General features: G+C 42.4%; 1 protein-coding gene across 1 annotated transcript in view; it reads left to right on the forward strand.

Annotated features, from left to right (window-relative positions):
• Positions 1-1,435: 1,435 nt before the first annotated feature.
• SLC6A5 (solute carrier family 6 member 5) overlaps positions 1,436-18,397 on the forward strand; it is a 61,148-nt gene continuing 44,186 nt past the window's right edge. Inside the window, exons 1-5 of the mRNA XM_069090897.1 lie at positions 1,436-1,945; positions 4,216-4,354; positions 7,983-8,114; positions 8,635-8,808; positions 16,449-16,590. Of these exons, the coding sequence (XP_068946998.1) occupies positions 1,436-1,945; positions 4,216-4,354; positions 7,983-8,114; positions 8,635-8,808; positions 16,449-16,590 (1,097 nt within the window). The remainder of the gene's footprint in view (positions 1,946-4,215; positions 4,355-7,982; positions 8,115-8,634; positions 8,809-16,448; positions 16,591-18,397) is intronic.

Consider the following 18,397-nt stretch of genomic DNA (forward strand, 5'->3'; position numbering starts at 1 on the left):
CTTGTCTTCTACCAATTCAATCTGTTGCTTATTTAAGACAACAATGGTAAGTGTTTGTTTCTATACCTTTTGGAGATGAGGAGGGCTGAGGAGAGAGGGAGATTCGCTTTAGAAATCAATGTCTAAAAAATGAAACTGTTCGGTGTATTTTCGGGAGGTGGGTTGGGGGAGGTGAGTCTCAGAGCCTCAGGTTTTTACATTTGTAAGTTTCCCGGTAGCTCCTGGGTGATGTCGGTCTGTTCAAGGTTGGAGGTCTCTTTGAATAGACTAGCCTGCGAGCGCTGTCCGTAGTGCTGAACAGCTAGATTCCTGAATACAAGGCGGAGTAGCCCGCGGATATAGCAGCAACGGTGAAGGGGTCCTAGAGAGAACTACAGGTATTTGAGATTGATACAAATTGGAGCTTTTAGATCCGTGCATTTCTAAGATTGGAAGGGGCCTGTTCAGATATAGATTTATTTGTTGAGTGCTAAGATTTAAGAAGTGGTGAAAAGGAAGCAAAAGGGTGGAATTTGGGTGGGGGTTGTTTTCATTCGGGTTGGTGGGAGACAATTTGGAAAATAAATAAGAATTAGCAGCTTGCTTGGAAATCATCATATCAGATTAACTCTGGAAGGAGATTTGACTGTTGGAAACGGTCGTTCTCGAAAAACTTTACAAATTCCTTTAGACCTTTTACAGATTTCGAGGAATATCAATACAAGTATGTAGTAACCAATGCACACATTTTATGGCTGCTTTCTTCCTTTTTTTTTAACCCTCTTTGTTTGGTCATGGAGCTCGCCCATTCCTCCCTATTTGACGGTTATTTAGGTGGTTTTTTGAGGGCTCGGAATGAAGCAAAAGGTTTGGTGTATGTCGGGGGGGGGGTGCGTATTTTGGCGGGTGTCAAAGTACTGGCTATGTAGTCTGCTGCCTGAGCCGCAGCAGCAGCTTGTCCATACCCGGAAAAAAAAAGACAGTGTGCATTGTTGAATGACAAAGGAAATGGGGCGGAAAATTAAAGAATCTTTCTACACTGGTGATGGGGGAAGCAGGCACCCTTCAGTCGTGTTGTGAAATCCAAAGAGGCCAGGAGCACACAGCTGTAGAGATATTTGCTCCCGCCTCTCACTCCTCTTGCCCATCCACACCTCCCAAAATCATCCTTTAGGCTCTGTCTCTCTCGATTGACCCTTGAACTGGGATGGCATATTAGCTTATTCATGAAATGTTGTCATTGACGAGATGGGCTAATTGAAAAATATTGGCTTGTCTATATAGGCATATATATGAAATTCCCACTCCAAATTACATTGCTAGACATTTGGGAGGTGGTTACAAAATTATTGGAATAGTCTTTTATCTGTGTACAGATACACATATCAAAAGTATTGAGATTTTCTTTTTACTCGAAAGTGACATTTGTTCTTAGGATTACTCGGGTCCGAAGGATATGAACAAGCCACTTGCAAATAGCTTGGAGGCTTCGGGAAACCTAGAAGGCTCCTCAGTGACAAGGACCAGTCCGGAGCCCGATCCTTCCCCTGCCGCCCCTTCCCAGCTGCCTAGGATTGCCAAGTCGGCTTCCAACGGTATCCAAACTTTCCTTTCGGAAGAAGCCAAAAGCTACGAGTCAGAGCGGACCAAAGTTGGGATTTGCAGCGCTAGGGCTCCACTAGATGCTGCCTCCCGCCAGGACTCTATAGAGGCCCATGCCTTGCAGACCATTCCCCCTACTGGGGGCCCGGGCCCAGGCCCGGGCAATGCTCAGCACTGCAGGATTCCGGCCCTTCGAGGTGCCAGCGTTGGAGGGGATGAGAGCGGGAGCCCGGGCAAGGGCACCCTGGAGCAGAACAGTGCCCAGGCTGCAGGTTGGATAAACATGAGCCAGAGCACTGTGGTGCTGGGTACAGACGGTATTACTTCGGTTCTGCCAGGCAGTGTTACGACTACTTCTACCCCAGCGGTAAGTTTGGTTTCTGCTTCTTCCTCCCCAAACGTCCTCAGGCCAGCAAGACTTTTTCAAACTTCACTGCCCTCAGTCCCTCACTGCCCCGCTTCTGCTAATTGGGCAGAGAGCCAGGAGAATAAATGTTTGCCAAATATCAAGCTGAAACCAGAGTAGGAAAAGTCTTGCCCTGTGGTGAATAGGTGGGTGCAGCCAGAGGCAGTTTGGGGGCTTCAAATGCTCCTGGCTAGGTCAGTCAAAGGGAGCAGAGGATGGGGGCATGGGATGAATCTGTTGAAGTGTTGCTAGGGCATAGACAGGCTGCTCTTATGCAGGGCATACCCCTAGCTCAGTTGGTGGTGGTGGGAGGAGACAGCTGATCCCAAAATATGAGATGGAGCCCCAGTAGCCTCTTTGGTCAGGGCAGAACCACTCCCTTTAACAGGCATAGCCCTTCCCATTTGTGATTAATTTTGTTTCCTTACTTTCCTTATTACCATTGTCTGGAACCTACAGGAGAAAAAGAAGGAACTCATACCTATGAGGATTATTTATGACAATGAAATGAACTGAAAATTCCAAGGCCATGAAATGGTCTTTTTCTACTCCCACACAAGAGTAGGGAAATACTGAGAATCTGGAAGTAGCTCTTGAAATAATTTTGGGAAACATGGTCAACCCTGTGCCTCTTTCCTATGGTAGATAAATACCTCTTTCTTCCTTCCTCTTCCTTCCCATTATTTTCCCTTGACCTCTTTTCCTGCCTATGCCCTAAACATGCAAATAGTTCCCAGGGCCATTGGCCAAATCAGCTAAGGGACTCTTTTGGACTTAGAAGTTGGGGAACTGAGATTTGCAAAGATTGTCTGCTTGAAGTCAGGTGAGCCTATCTGAAGGATTTGAAGTGAAAATTCTCTTAAACATTGTTTCTTCCCTGAATTGCTGGTGCTTCATTTTAAAATCTCTTCTTTCTTCCTCTCCCTAGATGCTCCTTTTGCTTCCTCCCCTCTTCCCTGGTATCTGACTCAGATAATTGAATATATATTGCTGGGCTCTACCTCTCTGGCAGGAGCAGGGATTGTACTGAGATGGAGAGGGTAAAGGCACAGGCTACATTACATCCACTTGCTTTAAAAACGAACGAATAAATTCCCATGGGGCAAAGATGTTTCATGACTCTTTCCGGGCCTCCCATCTGCAGAATCAAGGGCAGTGAGTCTGTCTGTCAAAATGCAGGTGGACAGAAAGACTCTCTCTTTTAGTCGTCTTTCTACCTCTAAGCTGATGAACAGGGCTGAGCTTCAGTTCCATTCTGCCCCTTTCTCTACGTCTCCCCACCCTCAGCCCTATGGAAGGGGAAAGAGGAATACCCCAGAAAGATCTACTTCATATTCTTGTCTGATTTCATACCTACATCCCCACCCCTGACTGCCCATTCTTTTCAACCATTGCCTTTTCCTCTTCTGATTTATTCCCTTCGAATTTTTCCACCCCTCAGCACTTTCATTTACAAATCAGCCTGTTTTCAGAGGGTTGAGATAACTAGGTCCCTCTTCAAACCCACTTAGTAAAAAGGTCATAGAATACAGGAAGTGGCCAGCGACCCTAAAATTTCGGTCTAGCGACCTGCCTCACCTTTTTAAAATTTTGGTTTGCCAAGCAGACTTCTGAGAGGCCGGTCTCACTATTCCTGGAAGCTTTTTCCGTATCTTAGTTGACAGCAGGGGTGAGATTTTGGGCGAAAGGATTCTTTCAGATAGCCATTTCCGAAGAATCAGATTCAGGGAACAACCCAAGGTTTTGGACGCCAATAGGAATGTATTTCCCTGCCTTTTTCTCTCTGTTGCTCTGAAAATACTTTGGAGGTCGTTTCTCCTATCTCTAAAATCTCACCCTTCTCCCCCCCCCCCCCCAAAAAAAAACGTCGCTCCTCCGATCCAACCGGTTCCTTCTCTCAACCGAAGTACAAAGCACTTCTGAACTAAGAATACTCCCTATCCCTCCCCCCCTCCCCCGGAAGCTGTGCATTTAATGTCCCTAGGCTACATAACAAAAAAGAATTTCAGTGGGACAGGGCTTCTCCCCAATTTTGCTTTAGCGCAGGTGCCTAAGGAAAGTGCTTGCTCAGGGTTTATTTATTTCTTTTCCTTTTGGAGGGGGAGTGGGGGATAGAAGAGGGAGAAATGGGCCTGATGGGTGAGGTTCAAGAGAAGTATGTGGGGCTTGTTTGCTGAATGAACTCTGGGGTTGTTATGGGACCGACCAATGTGCTTTTCCATCTGCAGGAGGACGATGAAGGGGATGAGAATAAAGCCCGAGGGAACTGGTCTAGCAAACTGGACTTCATCCTGTCCATGGTTGGGTACGCAGTGGGGCTGGGCAATGTCTGGAGGTTTCCGTACCTGGCCTTTCAGAATGGGGGAGGTAGGACTTTCTGCTCTATTTCCTCCGGGAGGGGCTACCGGGCGCGTTATACTGGGGTGTGGGAGGGACAGGAACTCTGCCTGGGAAGATGTTCTGACCTGCTCCCACAGACCTTGAGGGCTCTGACCCCATCCTGTCTCTTGTTAGTTCCTTAACGGGGAAACCTAAAAACAAAACACACACACACACACACACACACACACACACAATGACCGGCTGGATCCTTTTAGATTCAGGATCCAAATAGGATCCATCACTTAAAACCCTGAGCATGGGAAAATAAGCTGGGAGGTTTGGGTTGGGGGTGTGAGTCTATTTGCTTCAATAATCACCATCCTAGTCACAAGACAACCCTGGCCATTATCACATTACCCGCCCCCACACACGCTTACTCACAGATGAAGCAGTTGAGCCTTACTAGTCTTCCTCTGTGCATTTATTGAATCAAGAACCCTGTATACTGAGGCTGGTTTAGGCGCCTAGAATTTTAAAGGAGGTTGAGATTCTTAAATAATCCTATCCCACCAGAACACACTTAAACCCAAATTTTACAACCCAGAGATTCCTACTCTAGCAGAGAAGTTATTAATAGTAGATTTGACTATTGTTTTACTGATCTGAATTGGTTCCATGCTGTCTAGTGTGAGTACTATATTAATCAATCTGATATTAATGCTTGTTAAAAATGATTGATTGATGAGGTGAAGGTAGTCTCTCACAACACATACAACTTCACAAACATATATATTGACAGGACACATTTTTCAATGCGGTACATGGAACCCCGAGCAATTTTCGTTGTTTTCACCTTTATTGCGAGTCAAAGGGACTCTTTGGGGAGGGGAAGCCTTTTCTAAATGGGATAGGCGCCCTTCAATAGGCGAACAGTCGCTAGAGCTTTGTTGGTCCCCGAGTTGTCTCCTCACCCGCCCAGGTTAGACGGTTCTTAGTTCTTTCCAAGCCTAGTAAAACTTGACAAGTTTTGAGATCACCCAAGGTACTTCTGATTCTAGTAAAGGCTCTCGTGGTGTGCTTTGGGACTGCGATTCTGTCTAATCTCTGATGTCTTAGTGCCAATCCAAGTCTCTTGGTGTGGCTGCCCAACAGGGGCTAGCTCTCAAACAGAGGGAGATCTGACTCTAAAGCCCCCAATACGGCTCATCCTCTCCATCCCCGCCACAGCGCTTGCAGTGTAGAATAGGAAAAAAGTAACTCTCAAATCCACCTGCATTTGCTAATTCTCCGCACCAAGGAGGTCTCCGAGTCCTAATTCCTCCAGAGGATGAAAAGTATCCAGAAGATACACTTCTAGGATAGAAGTTGGTATTTGATTGGCCAGTATCCCCACTTGGAAAAGCTATGCCTACCTGGCAGAATTCTGACGGGCACGAAAAGGTGGCTAGAGGTTGTTGGGTGGTGCAGTGAGTCAAGAAGAGATGTGTTCAGGACTCACCCCTAACATGTACTAGCTGTGTGACCTTGGTTGGGTAAGTTGCTCACCCTCTTATTTCCCTAAGTACCTCTCTAAGACTGAATTATGGAGGTGTGATCTGCAGATCTGAGGGAATTTTTACAGTGGGAATTCCTTACTCAAGTCGAAATGAAACAAACAAAAACACTCCAAAGAACTCGGGGACACAACTTTTGCCATGTAGTCCATGTCTATAAGAACACGTAGGGGTCAGTAATTGACATTCTTTTTTCCCTCAAGGACAGTTTATCTGTAATACTTAAGGAGTGCTTAAGCTGGGGATTGTAAACATGGATGGTGAAAAAAAATTACATCTTCTCCCTCCCCACCCCCCCACTACTCACTAATTGAAGTCCAGCATTTCCTTGAATTATTTTAAAACGTTATTCTCAGGAAGGATTATCACCAAACTGCCAAAGGAGCCCATGACACCCAAAAGCCGTCCCATGCCGTGATTGACTATTTGTCTCTATATTCAGCTTGCTTAGTTTTCCTACTGGAAAGCTGGCCACAATTTCTTCCATGTTTCTGAAATCAAGTATCTAGCAGATTTGCTTAAATCCACCTTCGCTACTGGCTCGCTCTCGGGGGCTGGCCTGGCTGTTTTCCCGCGCGTCCTGGGGCTGAGCCAATCATTTGCCTTCTTTCCTTGTCGGGGGCGGGGGCGGAGGCGGAGAAGCCCCTGGAATAAAGCGTTCTCAGCGTTTTCCGCACTGCGGTTTAGGAAAGCCATGTTTTTGAGCTCGCCTTTGGTTGGAGCTTGGGTTGACTGGGGGAGGGATGCGGGCCCCTGGGGTGTTTCTAGAAAGACTATAGGGGAAAGATAGATACCCATGTCCCAGGGTAAGGGAGGAGTGTCTGTGTGTGCCCCATACAAGCTTGCTCACTGCAGGGCTTGCACATTGCAGGGTCTGCTCACGGCTGGGCTTGCTGAGTCCGCCTAGCCCAGACTGCACCTACCGAGTCCTTGAGACCCTCCTGCTCTGCTGGCTCCCCTTCTCCGCCCCTCCCTCGCTACAGCTGGGGACCCTGATCTGTGACTGGGTTACCCACCCAAGTGTCAAGGATCTAGGAGCCCACGTTATCGAAGAACAATCTGCCTTCCATCACCTCCCAATCTCAATGCTCTCTGGACGAGAGTCCATGGCCTGTTAGTCAATGAGCTTTTAGTAAGCACTTAATATGTGCCTTACACAGTGCCAAACAGTGAAGTTACAAAGAAAATTAAAACACACACACACACACACACACACACAACATAGTCTGAAAGCCAGGAAAGCTAGCAACTTTTACTTGGTTTTCACTTTCAGGAGAAACTGAGATTTCATAAGTTCTAGAATTTTAGAATGGAAAGAGAATTTAGAGATTACTTTCAGACCCCACCTAGGGTCAAGATATTCCTGCTAAAGATGCCAGTCTGCCTTGGGTGTTTCCTTGGACTCCAGGCCCCCACCCCTGGCTAATCACACTACCCTCATCATCGGCCTTGGGGTCAAAATCCAATTAAGCAACCAATACATCCCCCCCATGTATAATTAAACCCTCTTCACTGCACCAGTAACTAATTAGTCACTCCAGATCCTTGCAGAAATATTTAAGATGCTCAGACCATTCAAGGTGGTAAATGGATCATTTTAGTAATCAAGTACCCAGCCTTGCAGATATAAGAAACTAGAGTAATCTGATGAGTGTTAAAGCAAAATCCCAAACCAACAGACAACATGAGATATCCGAATGACTGCTGGTCTCAAGCCAGTACATGTGGGTTTAAATCTTTCCTCTGATGTTACCTTAGTGACATTTGACCAATTCATTTAAACTCCCAAAACTTTATTCATTAACTATAGAATGGGGAGGTAGGCATAGTCATCTTCTGAAATCCCTCCTAGCTCTAAAAATACTAAACTGACATCTAGTGAATCAGGTCAACCAGATGTGTTTTATAAAAGAGTTGAGGTGGGGAATTAAAATATTATATAAGAGAGATCTGACTCCACAGATCTGCTATCATGCTGAGTCTCTGAATGAAACCATCTGAGTGCTACTCAGAGGGTTAAGTTAAGGTGTAATGGTGTGGAATGGGCAGGTGCTGTTCTTCCTACCCCAGTCTTGAGACACATTCTTACTTTCTCTTCTCTTGTCCTCTAATATCCTAAGGTGCTTTTCTCATCCCCTATCTGATGATGCTAGCCCTGGCCGGTCTGCCCATCTTTTTTCTGGAAGTATCCCTGGGGCAGTTTGCTAGCCAGGGCCCTGTGTCCGTTTGGAAAGCAATACCTGCTTTACAAGGTGAGCTACTCTGCCCCCCTCACATTTACCTCTTGTTTTGTCCCTCCCTCAATCCCTCAGTCTCCCTCCAGGCTTCATCTTTAGGAATAGTTACTGCTAATTGTAGCTCCAGAATCTGGCACCATATAACAGTGACCTTGTCAGTCTCCAGTCCCACCAACTCCAAAGCAAAGAGTCCTGCCCATGGATACATGCCAGTTCCAAGTTTGCTCCACTGCATTCCAAACTCAGTCTGGCTCCTAATCTCCAGGAACACTGCCTTACTCCCAAATCTCAGTTTCACTTAACCCCCATCATCAGGAAGGTGATTCAGTCTTGAACCCACACCCTAGACATTCTAGATTTCCTAGTAGTGTGACTTTCTTCATTTCACTATTAACACTCTGGCTACAAAAGATTCCTTGGTTCTATGACCCTCCTTCTTCTCCCCTTCCCCCAAAATGATCTCTGGGGCAATACTGGGATGGGATGGGACGGGATTTTATTTGTGATTACTAACCTGTAGTGTTTGCCTCCTTAGGCTGTGGCATTGCTATGCTGATCATCTCTGTCCTAATAGCCATATACTATAATGTGATTATATGCTACACACTTTTCTACCTGTTTGCCTCCTTTGTGTCTGTGCTACCCTGGGCCTCTTGCAACAACCCATGGAACACACCAGACTGCAAAGACAAAACCAAACTTTTATTAGGTAAGTTTGGATCAATCCATATTTTATTCCCCCCCCCCTAATTTTAAAGATCTTCATGTGAAAACCCCTTTCTGATGTGAAGTAGTTAGGCCTGGGAGAAGGCTGCTTATGTTTAAGGTTTGGGGTTAAAAAAATGAAGGAACAGAGTTGTCTTTAAAGTGTGGGATTAGAAATTAAAGATGTGGGGACATCTTGATTCATTTCCTACCTCTGATTTACTTCTTGAAAGATATGAAGCAAGTTATGTGGGCCTCAGTTTCCTCATTTGCAAAATATGGGGACCATTTAGTCCAGCACTCTTATTTTATGGGTAAGGAAATTGAGTCCCAGGGAAATTAAATTACTTGCCTAACATTACATAGATATTAAGTAGCAGAGCCTAGACATGAGTCTCTGATTCTTTCTACCATACTTTGCTGCCTTTGGAGAGAAGAGATGTGTGTGTGTATATGTGTGTGTGTGTGTGTGTGTGTGTGTGTGTGCGCGCGCGCGCGCGAGCGCATGCGCACACGAGATGTTTTCTAACAGATATGATGCTTTCTAACATGTTTTTTTTTTCTCTCTTTGGAGGTGGAAAGATAGAGCAATTGGGGTTAAGTGACTTGCCCAAGGTCACACAGCTAGTTTTTTGTGTTGTGTCTGAGGTCGTATTTGAACTCAGGTCCTTCTGACTCCATGGCCTGTGCTCTATTTACTGCGCTACCTAGCTGCCCTAACATGTTTTTCTTAACTCAATGCCTGGCTTTGCTACTGAATATATGTGATGTTAGATAAGTCAGGAGGCTGATATGGTTTGTTTTTTGAGGTCAGTATGAGATAGTGGATGGAAAAGTGCTTTGTAAATTGTTGTATATTCATGATGGGGATATGAAGATTACTATTAATATTTATTAGTATTAATAACAATTTTCTTTGAAATTACTTTAATTTTCATGAAAATTCCCTGGTAACATACATGTTAAATATTTGAACATCTTATCATCCATGGACTACTTCTTCTGTTGCTGACAGGGTCTATGTTGCATGATGAAAAAGTCATAAGGGCCACTTAGAACTGTCTGTTCCCACCCTACCTTGAATCTTGGTATTGAGTTATTTGGTAGGGAAAGATGGATCTTTCTCTTCCCTCCCCCCCAAGAAGATATGGAGTTGCATAATTAAACATAGCTTGAGACCAGTATGGCTTAGCCAAAAGAACAGTGGATATACAGTCCAAAAAGCTAGGTTTTAGTCTCACCTCTTCCACTTATTAGCTGGGTGGCCTTGGGCAATTGACATAATCTTTTTTAAATCTTAGTTTTTTTCACCTGCAAAAGCAATGACATCTCCTGCAAAATCTACTTAAAATTGTTTGGAGAAAAGTGTTACAAAATGGCAGTAATTGTTACTATTTCTCAGGAGAGCTTTTACTTTGAAAGGTTAAAATAGAGAGGTCAAATACAAGACACCATGTCCAGTAAAATTCTTACAACCAGACTTAGAAGGCACCTTAGAGGTCATCTAGACCAACTCATTAATTTTACATTTAAGGAAACTGAGACTCAGGTGGGTAAGTGGTTTGAACAAGGTCACGTGGATAGTCATCAGAGGTGTGACTCGAATCTGGGTCCAGAGCTAATGTTCTTTCTACTATAAAACGCCACTTTCTTATTTTGGGGTTCCTCTCTCAAGCTACTGTGAAATCTTGACACTTCTAGGGATTGCGTGTTCAGCCTTCCATGCATTCACCAAATTGGAAAATCTTCTTGTCATAACTACTGGCCAGAAAACATCCTGATATATAGTTATTCTTATACTCCCACCTAGCCATCTGCCCTTGGCATGGGAGCCTGAATATTCATTCTCCATATTCTTTGGCTGCAGGAATCAAAGTAAATAATGGACTCAGGCCATTTTAGATTTAAAGGAAATATCAGGTAGCCTGGAAACTTGCCCTGCAGAACTGTGAGTCTGTTTCATAAGCCAGGTTATATCTTGGAGGCCAAAGGACTTCCAAGGAAATGCCATTTTGGAGCAGAGAGTTTAAACCCTGATTCTGCCGCCTGAGGATGATTTCCTCCTAGACATTGAAGAACTTGGACCTTGCCCTAGTGTTGTGGTCACTGTGAGCCAAGGCCCAATTCAGAGGCTGAGTGCTTTTAGTATTAAAAGGTCCAAAGCATTTTCTCTCAAGAGGAATGTGGTCTCACTCTAGTTTAGTTTGGAGATAGAAATGAATTGTTCCTCCTTCCTCCCTTCCTCCACACCTTGGTGGATATTGGTTACCAAGAAGAAAGGTTCCAAGAGCATATGTGGTCTCTTAAAGAGAAGTAAAATTATTCTAGGTGGATGCCTTATTTAATGTTTTTAATCATGGGGTCAAAAAAAATCTGGGCACCCTCCCTGATTATGGTAGGAAAGCGGATTTGAACAATGTTGACAATGTTTGAAAAGGATGGGTTCTGTGTTTTACTGTCCATCAGATGTATAAAGTCTTTAACATTAAGTGGCTTGAAATGCTTATATACCATTAAGAGTGGGGTTTTTTTGGTGTTAAAACTGTGTTATCTCACTCAAACAAGTCATATTTTAAAAAAATGCATCCAATTTTGCACTCTCCTATGGGTAAGGCACCTTGGTCTGCTGCCTGCCTTTCCCACTTCCCCCTCACCAAATCTTGCTTCTCATCTGGACAGTAAAAGAAATAAAAGAGTGATCTTCCTTAAGGAATTTATAGTATAGGTGGGAAAACAAGCAGGACATACCTAACATATGATCAAAGAACAGTTCAGCTGTGTGTGTGTGTATTCATATTTTAAGGGGTAGGTTTAAATACTGTTTCTTATACTTATGCCTTTGTAATCTTGGGTAAATCATTTAACCTTGTGGGTCTTTAGTTTCCCCTCCTGCAAAATGAGGGGATTGGATTTATGGCCATTAAGGTCACTTTCAGCCCTAAATCTATGATTCTATGAATCAACACTGTGACTTTCTTATAGATGAGGACTGTCCTCATCCTGCTGGGAACAGGAATATTGAGGTGATTTGAAACATGAACTCTCCCTTAAAGGACTCAATAATTTAGCAGCTATGGCAAGTAAATTGTGTTGTTCAGAATATGAATTATGGGAAAGAAGGTGAAAATTGTTCATTCTGATTATGTTTCTGCAGACTATGAACTCCTCAGGGCAAAAGTTTGTGTAGTGTAGTGCAGTGTTAAAGTGTCTGATTTGGAGGTAGGGGATTTGGGTCCAAATCTTGGTTCTATTTCTTGCTACCTGTGTTAATGTGGGTAAATCACTTTAAATTCTTTGGGCCTCAGTTTCTTATCTGTAAAATGAGTGGATGGGATTAGATGTTTTCTGGGAAGCTCTAGATGTAATTATATGAGTTGTCTTTTCCCAACTACACACACATATATTATATGTGTGTATCTGTGAGTGTGTATGTTTCTTTAGATCCTACCAGAATGCTCAGAAACCAGTCTTTGATAAATCAAGTTCAGGTATTGGTATAACTGCTCTGGGGTGGTCTAGCTAACCTTTCGTGATCTGATGGATCTAGTTAAAGCTGTTCATTGTTCTAAGATCTTCAATGGTTCCATATTTCCTCCTGAAGTCAAGATCAACCTCCATAGCTTACCAGTCAACATCCTGCAAATTCATAATGTCATGTTACCTTTTTATTCCCTATAAGCTTTATTCTCTAGAAATCTCCTTCATGCATTAGATACTTCAGGCAAACTGACCTGCTTTCTGTCTCCGCAGCTCATGTGTGTGTGTGTGTTGTTATTCTCCAAGCCTGAAATGCTTTTCTTTCTTCACCTGTTGAATACCTATCTATCCTTAAAAGTTCAATTCAAATGCCATCTCCCCCAGGAAACCTTCTCTGATACCTTCCCCCTTGCACCTAGCACTCAGTTCTGCGCCTCTACAATGTACTCATTATATACTATTATGTAGTTTATCTCTGTCTTACTCCTCCCTGAAATCTTGGGATTGGGTGGCTTCCAAATTTTCCATCTTTCCAGGAGTGTTCAACACACAATAGAAGCTTAATCACTATTTGTTGAATTGAGAATAAAGAATTATTTCCCTGTAATATGAGTCCTGTTGACCTTTTGAAAGAATGAGCTCTATATACCTTGCCCCAAAAGATTAACAGAAGCATGACCTAATTTAAATATATAAATATATCTTAATTTTAATTAAAAATGTAATTAAATGCTTCATTTCCTTCCAAGTCTTAAGAAAGAACATGCTTTCATTTATTAAAGATTGCTCCAGCAGACAGAATTCCATCCTTACAATTAACGTGATTATTGTTTCTCCTCTTTGTTCAGGGTTGGTGAGCTGCATGCAGAAAGCAAGCCTGAGTTCTTTCTCTGTAGGGAGATTGCTGGGTTTAGGGGCACTAGAAAGCACACTTCTGCCCTCTGGTGGTAGCAAGGGAATGCTGCGGAAAGGAGAGGACTGATACTGCAGCATGGTGCACTGCACCAGAATCAGTGACCTTGCCTTCCACCCAGCATTCCCTGAGAGATAGAATCTAGTGAGTGCCTTGTAGTCACATGGTTTTACAATGCCTCCCCCTTTTTTTCCTCTGCTTCAGCATAGGTTTAGAAGGCATTCACGTTTGCTTATTCCCCACACCACCGGGTTAGGTAATCATTCTCATGAAATGCTGCAGAACTAGGAATAACTGTCCTACTGATCACAGAGCTGCCTGTTTGTTGGGTTTTAGTCATTTGCATCTAAGCCTGGGTGTTGGTGAACAGATGCTTTCTGGGTAAATATTTAATGGTCATTAAATCAGTCCACCTGGAATTCTTTGTCATTCTGTTAAGTAGCACACTGGTTATGAAGATTGGAAGGCAGCAGGTAATTACTACATGGCTATATAAGGAAATCTTGATTCATGGCTTGAAGAGTAGAAGTAGGAGGAGACGTGAAGCCAAGAAAAGGGAGCACTAAGCCATGCCAGGAGAGAATTGTTTAATACGTGATTTATTTTTGTTTTATGCTGAAAAATGACTGGTTTAGGAGACTATGCTTAAGTGGGCTAAAAGTATTGGATCAAGAGGCAGTAAACTTGGTTTCCAGACCTTGTTCTGCTGCTAATTCTACGTGTAATCTTACAGATCATAGCTTTAAAGTTGGAAAGGACCTCAATGATTATCCATTCTGGGTAGTGGTGCACAGCGGATTGAACACTGATTTTGGAGTCAGGAAGACCTTCATTTGAATCTTTCCTGTGACCCCAGGCAAATCTCCAAGCCTCTGTTTCTTTTTGGAATGCTAATAGCCCCTATCATAACTACTAATCAGGAAACCCCTCTCTGAAGGTAGTCTTATACTTCCACCCGGCCAGTTGCCAAATAATTGTTGTGAGGATCAAAGGAGACTGTGTGTATGTAAAGCACTTTGAAAATCTTAAAGTCCCTGTGTAGACGGGAACAACACAAATCATATCCTTCCCCCATTTTATAGATGAGAAAAATGAGACCCAGGAAAGTGGATGTTTTGTCCAAGGTTCCAAAGGTAGATAAGAAGCAGAGTTGGATTCATACCCTGGTCCTCTGACTCTAAGGTCAACCTTCTTTCTACCTGACCATACAGTGCCTTGTGTAGGCAGATTTAAAGTATCCAATATGCACCTGACACTTAGTAGGGAACTGGGGGTACAAAAGCAAAAGTAGAACAGCCCCTACCTTCAAGGACTCAAATTCTAACTGGGAAAACTACATAGATACAAATATATCATATATATGCAAAGCAGAATAAAAGTGATGATTGGAGGGGAAGGCACTAGAAGCTGGAGAGACCAGGGCTCTTGCAGAAGGTGGTACTTGAGCTATGTCCTGAGAGAAGCCAGGGCTTCCAAGAGGCAGAGGTGAGGAGGGAGGGAATTCCAGGTATAGGAGATGGCCAGTGCAAAAGTCCAGAGACAGAAAAATAGAGGGTTGTGTATAAGGAAAAACAAAATGAGCCAATATGACTAGACTGTACCAGGAGTATTATGTAAGGAGGCTGGAAAGGCTAGGTTGTGAAGAGCCTTAAGAATTTATGTTTGGACCTAGAGTTAATAGGGAGCCACTTGAATTTATTAAATTGGGTAGTGATGTGGTCAAACTGAAGCTTCAGGAAAATCACTTTGGTGACTGTATGGGGGATGACTTGAAGTATGAAGGGACTTGAGGGAAGGAGACTGATTAGAAGGCTATTATAATAATTGCTCAAGAGGTGATAAGGATATGAAGTAGGCTAATAACTGTATGGATGGAAAGGATGGGATAAATGCAAAAGATGTTGTGGAGATAGAAATGGCTATATCTTTAAAATGACTAATTTCTTATAGCTCACCTCATAGCTAAGAGTTAACAAGTCACAGCAATTATATTTTCACAATAACTTTTGCATGTCTTCTCTCCATTTCCCCTGTTACTGCCTTATTAAAGGCTATCATTATTACGATCTCCCTAGACTGTTGCAGCCACCTATTCACACATCTTCCCAGCTTCCATTCTCTTTCCCTTCCAGACTATAATTCAAACTTCTGTTAGATTACTCTTCCTAGGGGGTGGAGCTAAGATGGCAGAGTAAAAGAAGAATCTTCCTAGTACATGGATCTGGTCATTTTACTCTTTTTTTCTCTGTCACTGTCTCATCTTGAATAAAGTTTAGACTCCTCAGCCTGGTATTCAAAGTATTTCACGACCTGGCACCAACTCTGCTCTCTGTAGGCTCATCTCAAATTCTCCCTCACCCATCACGTTCTAGCCAAACTAGAACTATTCTCTATCCACAAAACGTGTTCCATACTTTCCTGCCTTCATGTTTTTGCTCACTCCATTTCCTATGCCTAGACCATTTTCTTTCTTCCTATTGAATTCTTGGCTATATTGTAAAGCAAATGCCACATGCTAAATGAATCTTCCCTATTTTTCCTCATCAGGGATATCCTGGAACTAGCTTGAACCAGCTGGTGAGAACTGATTGTTAAATTTAAAGTGTGAGCATTTATCCTCTGGAAATCTACAAACCTGTAAACTCGGGGCTTGATTTTATTGTTTTTTTTTTTGTTGTTGTTTAGATTTAAGAAAGTAATGGCGATAATATTAATAATTCTGATTAAACCTATAAAAGTGTTATTAGCATATTTTTTTTTCCTGAGAGTTGATTTTTAAACATTTATGCTATTACTACCTTTGGTCCTGATATATCACTTTGTTTTGTACTTTTCTAATGTATGTCTCTTATTGTGTATTGTAATTTTTGGTATAGTTTTCCATGCCTTATATAATTTTTATATTTCTCTTAGCATCTGGCACAGTGTTCTGCACGAAGTAGGTGCTTAATAAATGTTTGCTAAATTGTTTTTCTCATTGATTTGAAATCCAGTGCTCTGAATCTTTTAGTTACTTTTAAGAAGTTTACTTTTTCTAATTCTAGAGAATATCACTCAGCATTTTTCTACAATTACTGTATTTGGTAGCTATACTTGATCTTCATTTTTAGAATTCCTGAAGATATGTAGATGCTTCTTTCCTTTAAATGTTTAATTTTTGCATCCCTAGTGCCTGATATAATTCTTGGCACGTGGCGGGTGTCTCATAAATGTTTGTTCACTGATCCATTTTTCCTCTTTTATCTCCTGAACAGATTCCTGTTTTGTTGGTGATCATCCAAAAATACAAATTAAGAACTCAACTTTCTGTATGACTGCCTATCCAAACTTGACAATGGTTAACTTCACCAGCCAAGCCAACAAGACATTCGTCAGTGGGAGTGAAGAATATTTCAAGTAAGAAGGAAGTTTCTTAGAGGACTCTCAATTTCCTTCCCCAAAGAAAATGTGTAAAATCAATTGATAAACATATATTAGTCCCAAATCAGAGTTAGCCAGGGTCCCTCATCTGCATATCAGAGGCCAGGATCACATGACCAATTTGTCAGGTCTCCTATATCTTATTGAAGTGGAAAATGCTAGTTTTTCTCTCTGGCATGCAACTTCTAGGCTTTTTTACTTTGGTAAAGTGCTCTGTAGAACTATAAAAAGAGAATCAAGTTGAATAATAATGATTGATGAGCAAAGTGGTGGATCCCTCCAAATCCCCAAATCCATAGATAGCTAGTTCAGGATCAGCACTCACTCAAAATCTAAGCTCATACTGATGTATGTATTTACATACTGATGTAAATACTGATATATTTACCTTTGCTAAGACAACCAGGGAAGACACGTTAATTTTAAAAAATCATACAGTATAGTGAATTGGATATCAAAAGAACATTGTGTCCATACCCACTGGGGTACACTCTATACTATATAACCAGCATAGGATGGTCATTCATGCAGAAACCATGGAACGTTAACGCAGAGGTCTGTACATCCAGGGAGCACATGTGAAGGGGCCTCACACATGGAGAAGGACATTTGTCGTTGTGTTTAGGACACACACCCCTGGCACTACCGAGTGATGTTGTTAACTGGTGACGTCATCATGCTGCTCTCTGCTGAGTACTGTGTTCTATCTACTGGATGTCTTTGCTGGTCATTTGATGCAGTGCTTCCTAAATTGCTCTCTGCTACCATCTTCTGGGTTGCAGTAGTTGGTACATTTTTCCATTACTACACTGATCTTAAGGTCTTTTATACCACAAATGTGACAAACCATGTTCTAAGGTCATGGGTAATATAGACTAGCCTCAGAATCTGTACTAAACCAGCAGAAACCCTCAAGCCAGGACTGTTTTTTTTTTTTTATTAGGCCACCCCTTTCTCCAGGTTACAGTACATGATGCTACCTAGATTTGGGATTGGAATATTACTTTTAACTCCTCTCAAATCCCAGATTGACAGTCTGGATCCCTTCAAACCATTTTGGGGACTTAACTCAAAAAAAGCCACCTAAGGATTACTAATGTGGCTCACATGATGAAGTTCTGGTGTGCATGGGAATAATGCTTCTGGTTGAAATGCAAATAAATTTGAGATCAAGAATAAAAGGATTGGGGCGGCCAGGTAGCACAGCTAGTAAGAGCACTGGCTCCAGTGTCGGGATGACCTGGGGATTGAATCCGGGCTCAGACACTTAGCACCCACCCAGAAACACCTGGCCGCGTAACCTTGAGCAAGTTACTTAATCCCGATTGCTTAAAAAAAAAAAGAATAAAAGTACTAGGTAAGGCCTGAGATAGTTGTGAGTGGTGCTGGTAAAGGTTCAACAGCCTACTTCCTCCCATCCCCCTAAATATAGGCAGGATGCATTTAAATTTATTCAGCATCATTAACATTTTCTCCATTACTTTCTTAAGTCAAGAGACAATCAACAAAACAATAAACTAGGCCCTGATTCGTAGTTTTGCAACTTTTCAAGTCATAAGGCTATAGGCTACCTCTTTACATACTTGGCCCTCAGTTGTTGCCTTTATTACATATATATGTCAAAAATAGCATACCTTACTGGTATCCCAAGAGTTGCAACTATTGGTAATGCTACCTTTATTAATCATGGTATTGATAATATTACTAGAGGAAAAATTTTATGAACTCAACCAGAGTTTTCAATTAATTGGAATTTTTGTCAAAGAAAAAAAAGGAAAATGAC

This window comes from Petaurus breviceps, unplaced genomic scaffold (genome assembly GCF_028583685.1).
Source record: "Petaurus breviceps papuanus isolate PSGF00001 unplaced genomic scaffold, PetGlider_PUasm1.0 188, whole genome shotgun sequence".
Taxonomy (NCBI): Eukaryota; Metazoa; Chordata; class Mammalia; order Diprotodontia; family Petauridae; genus Petaurus; species Petaurus breviceps.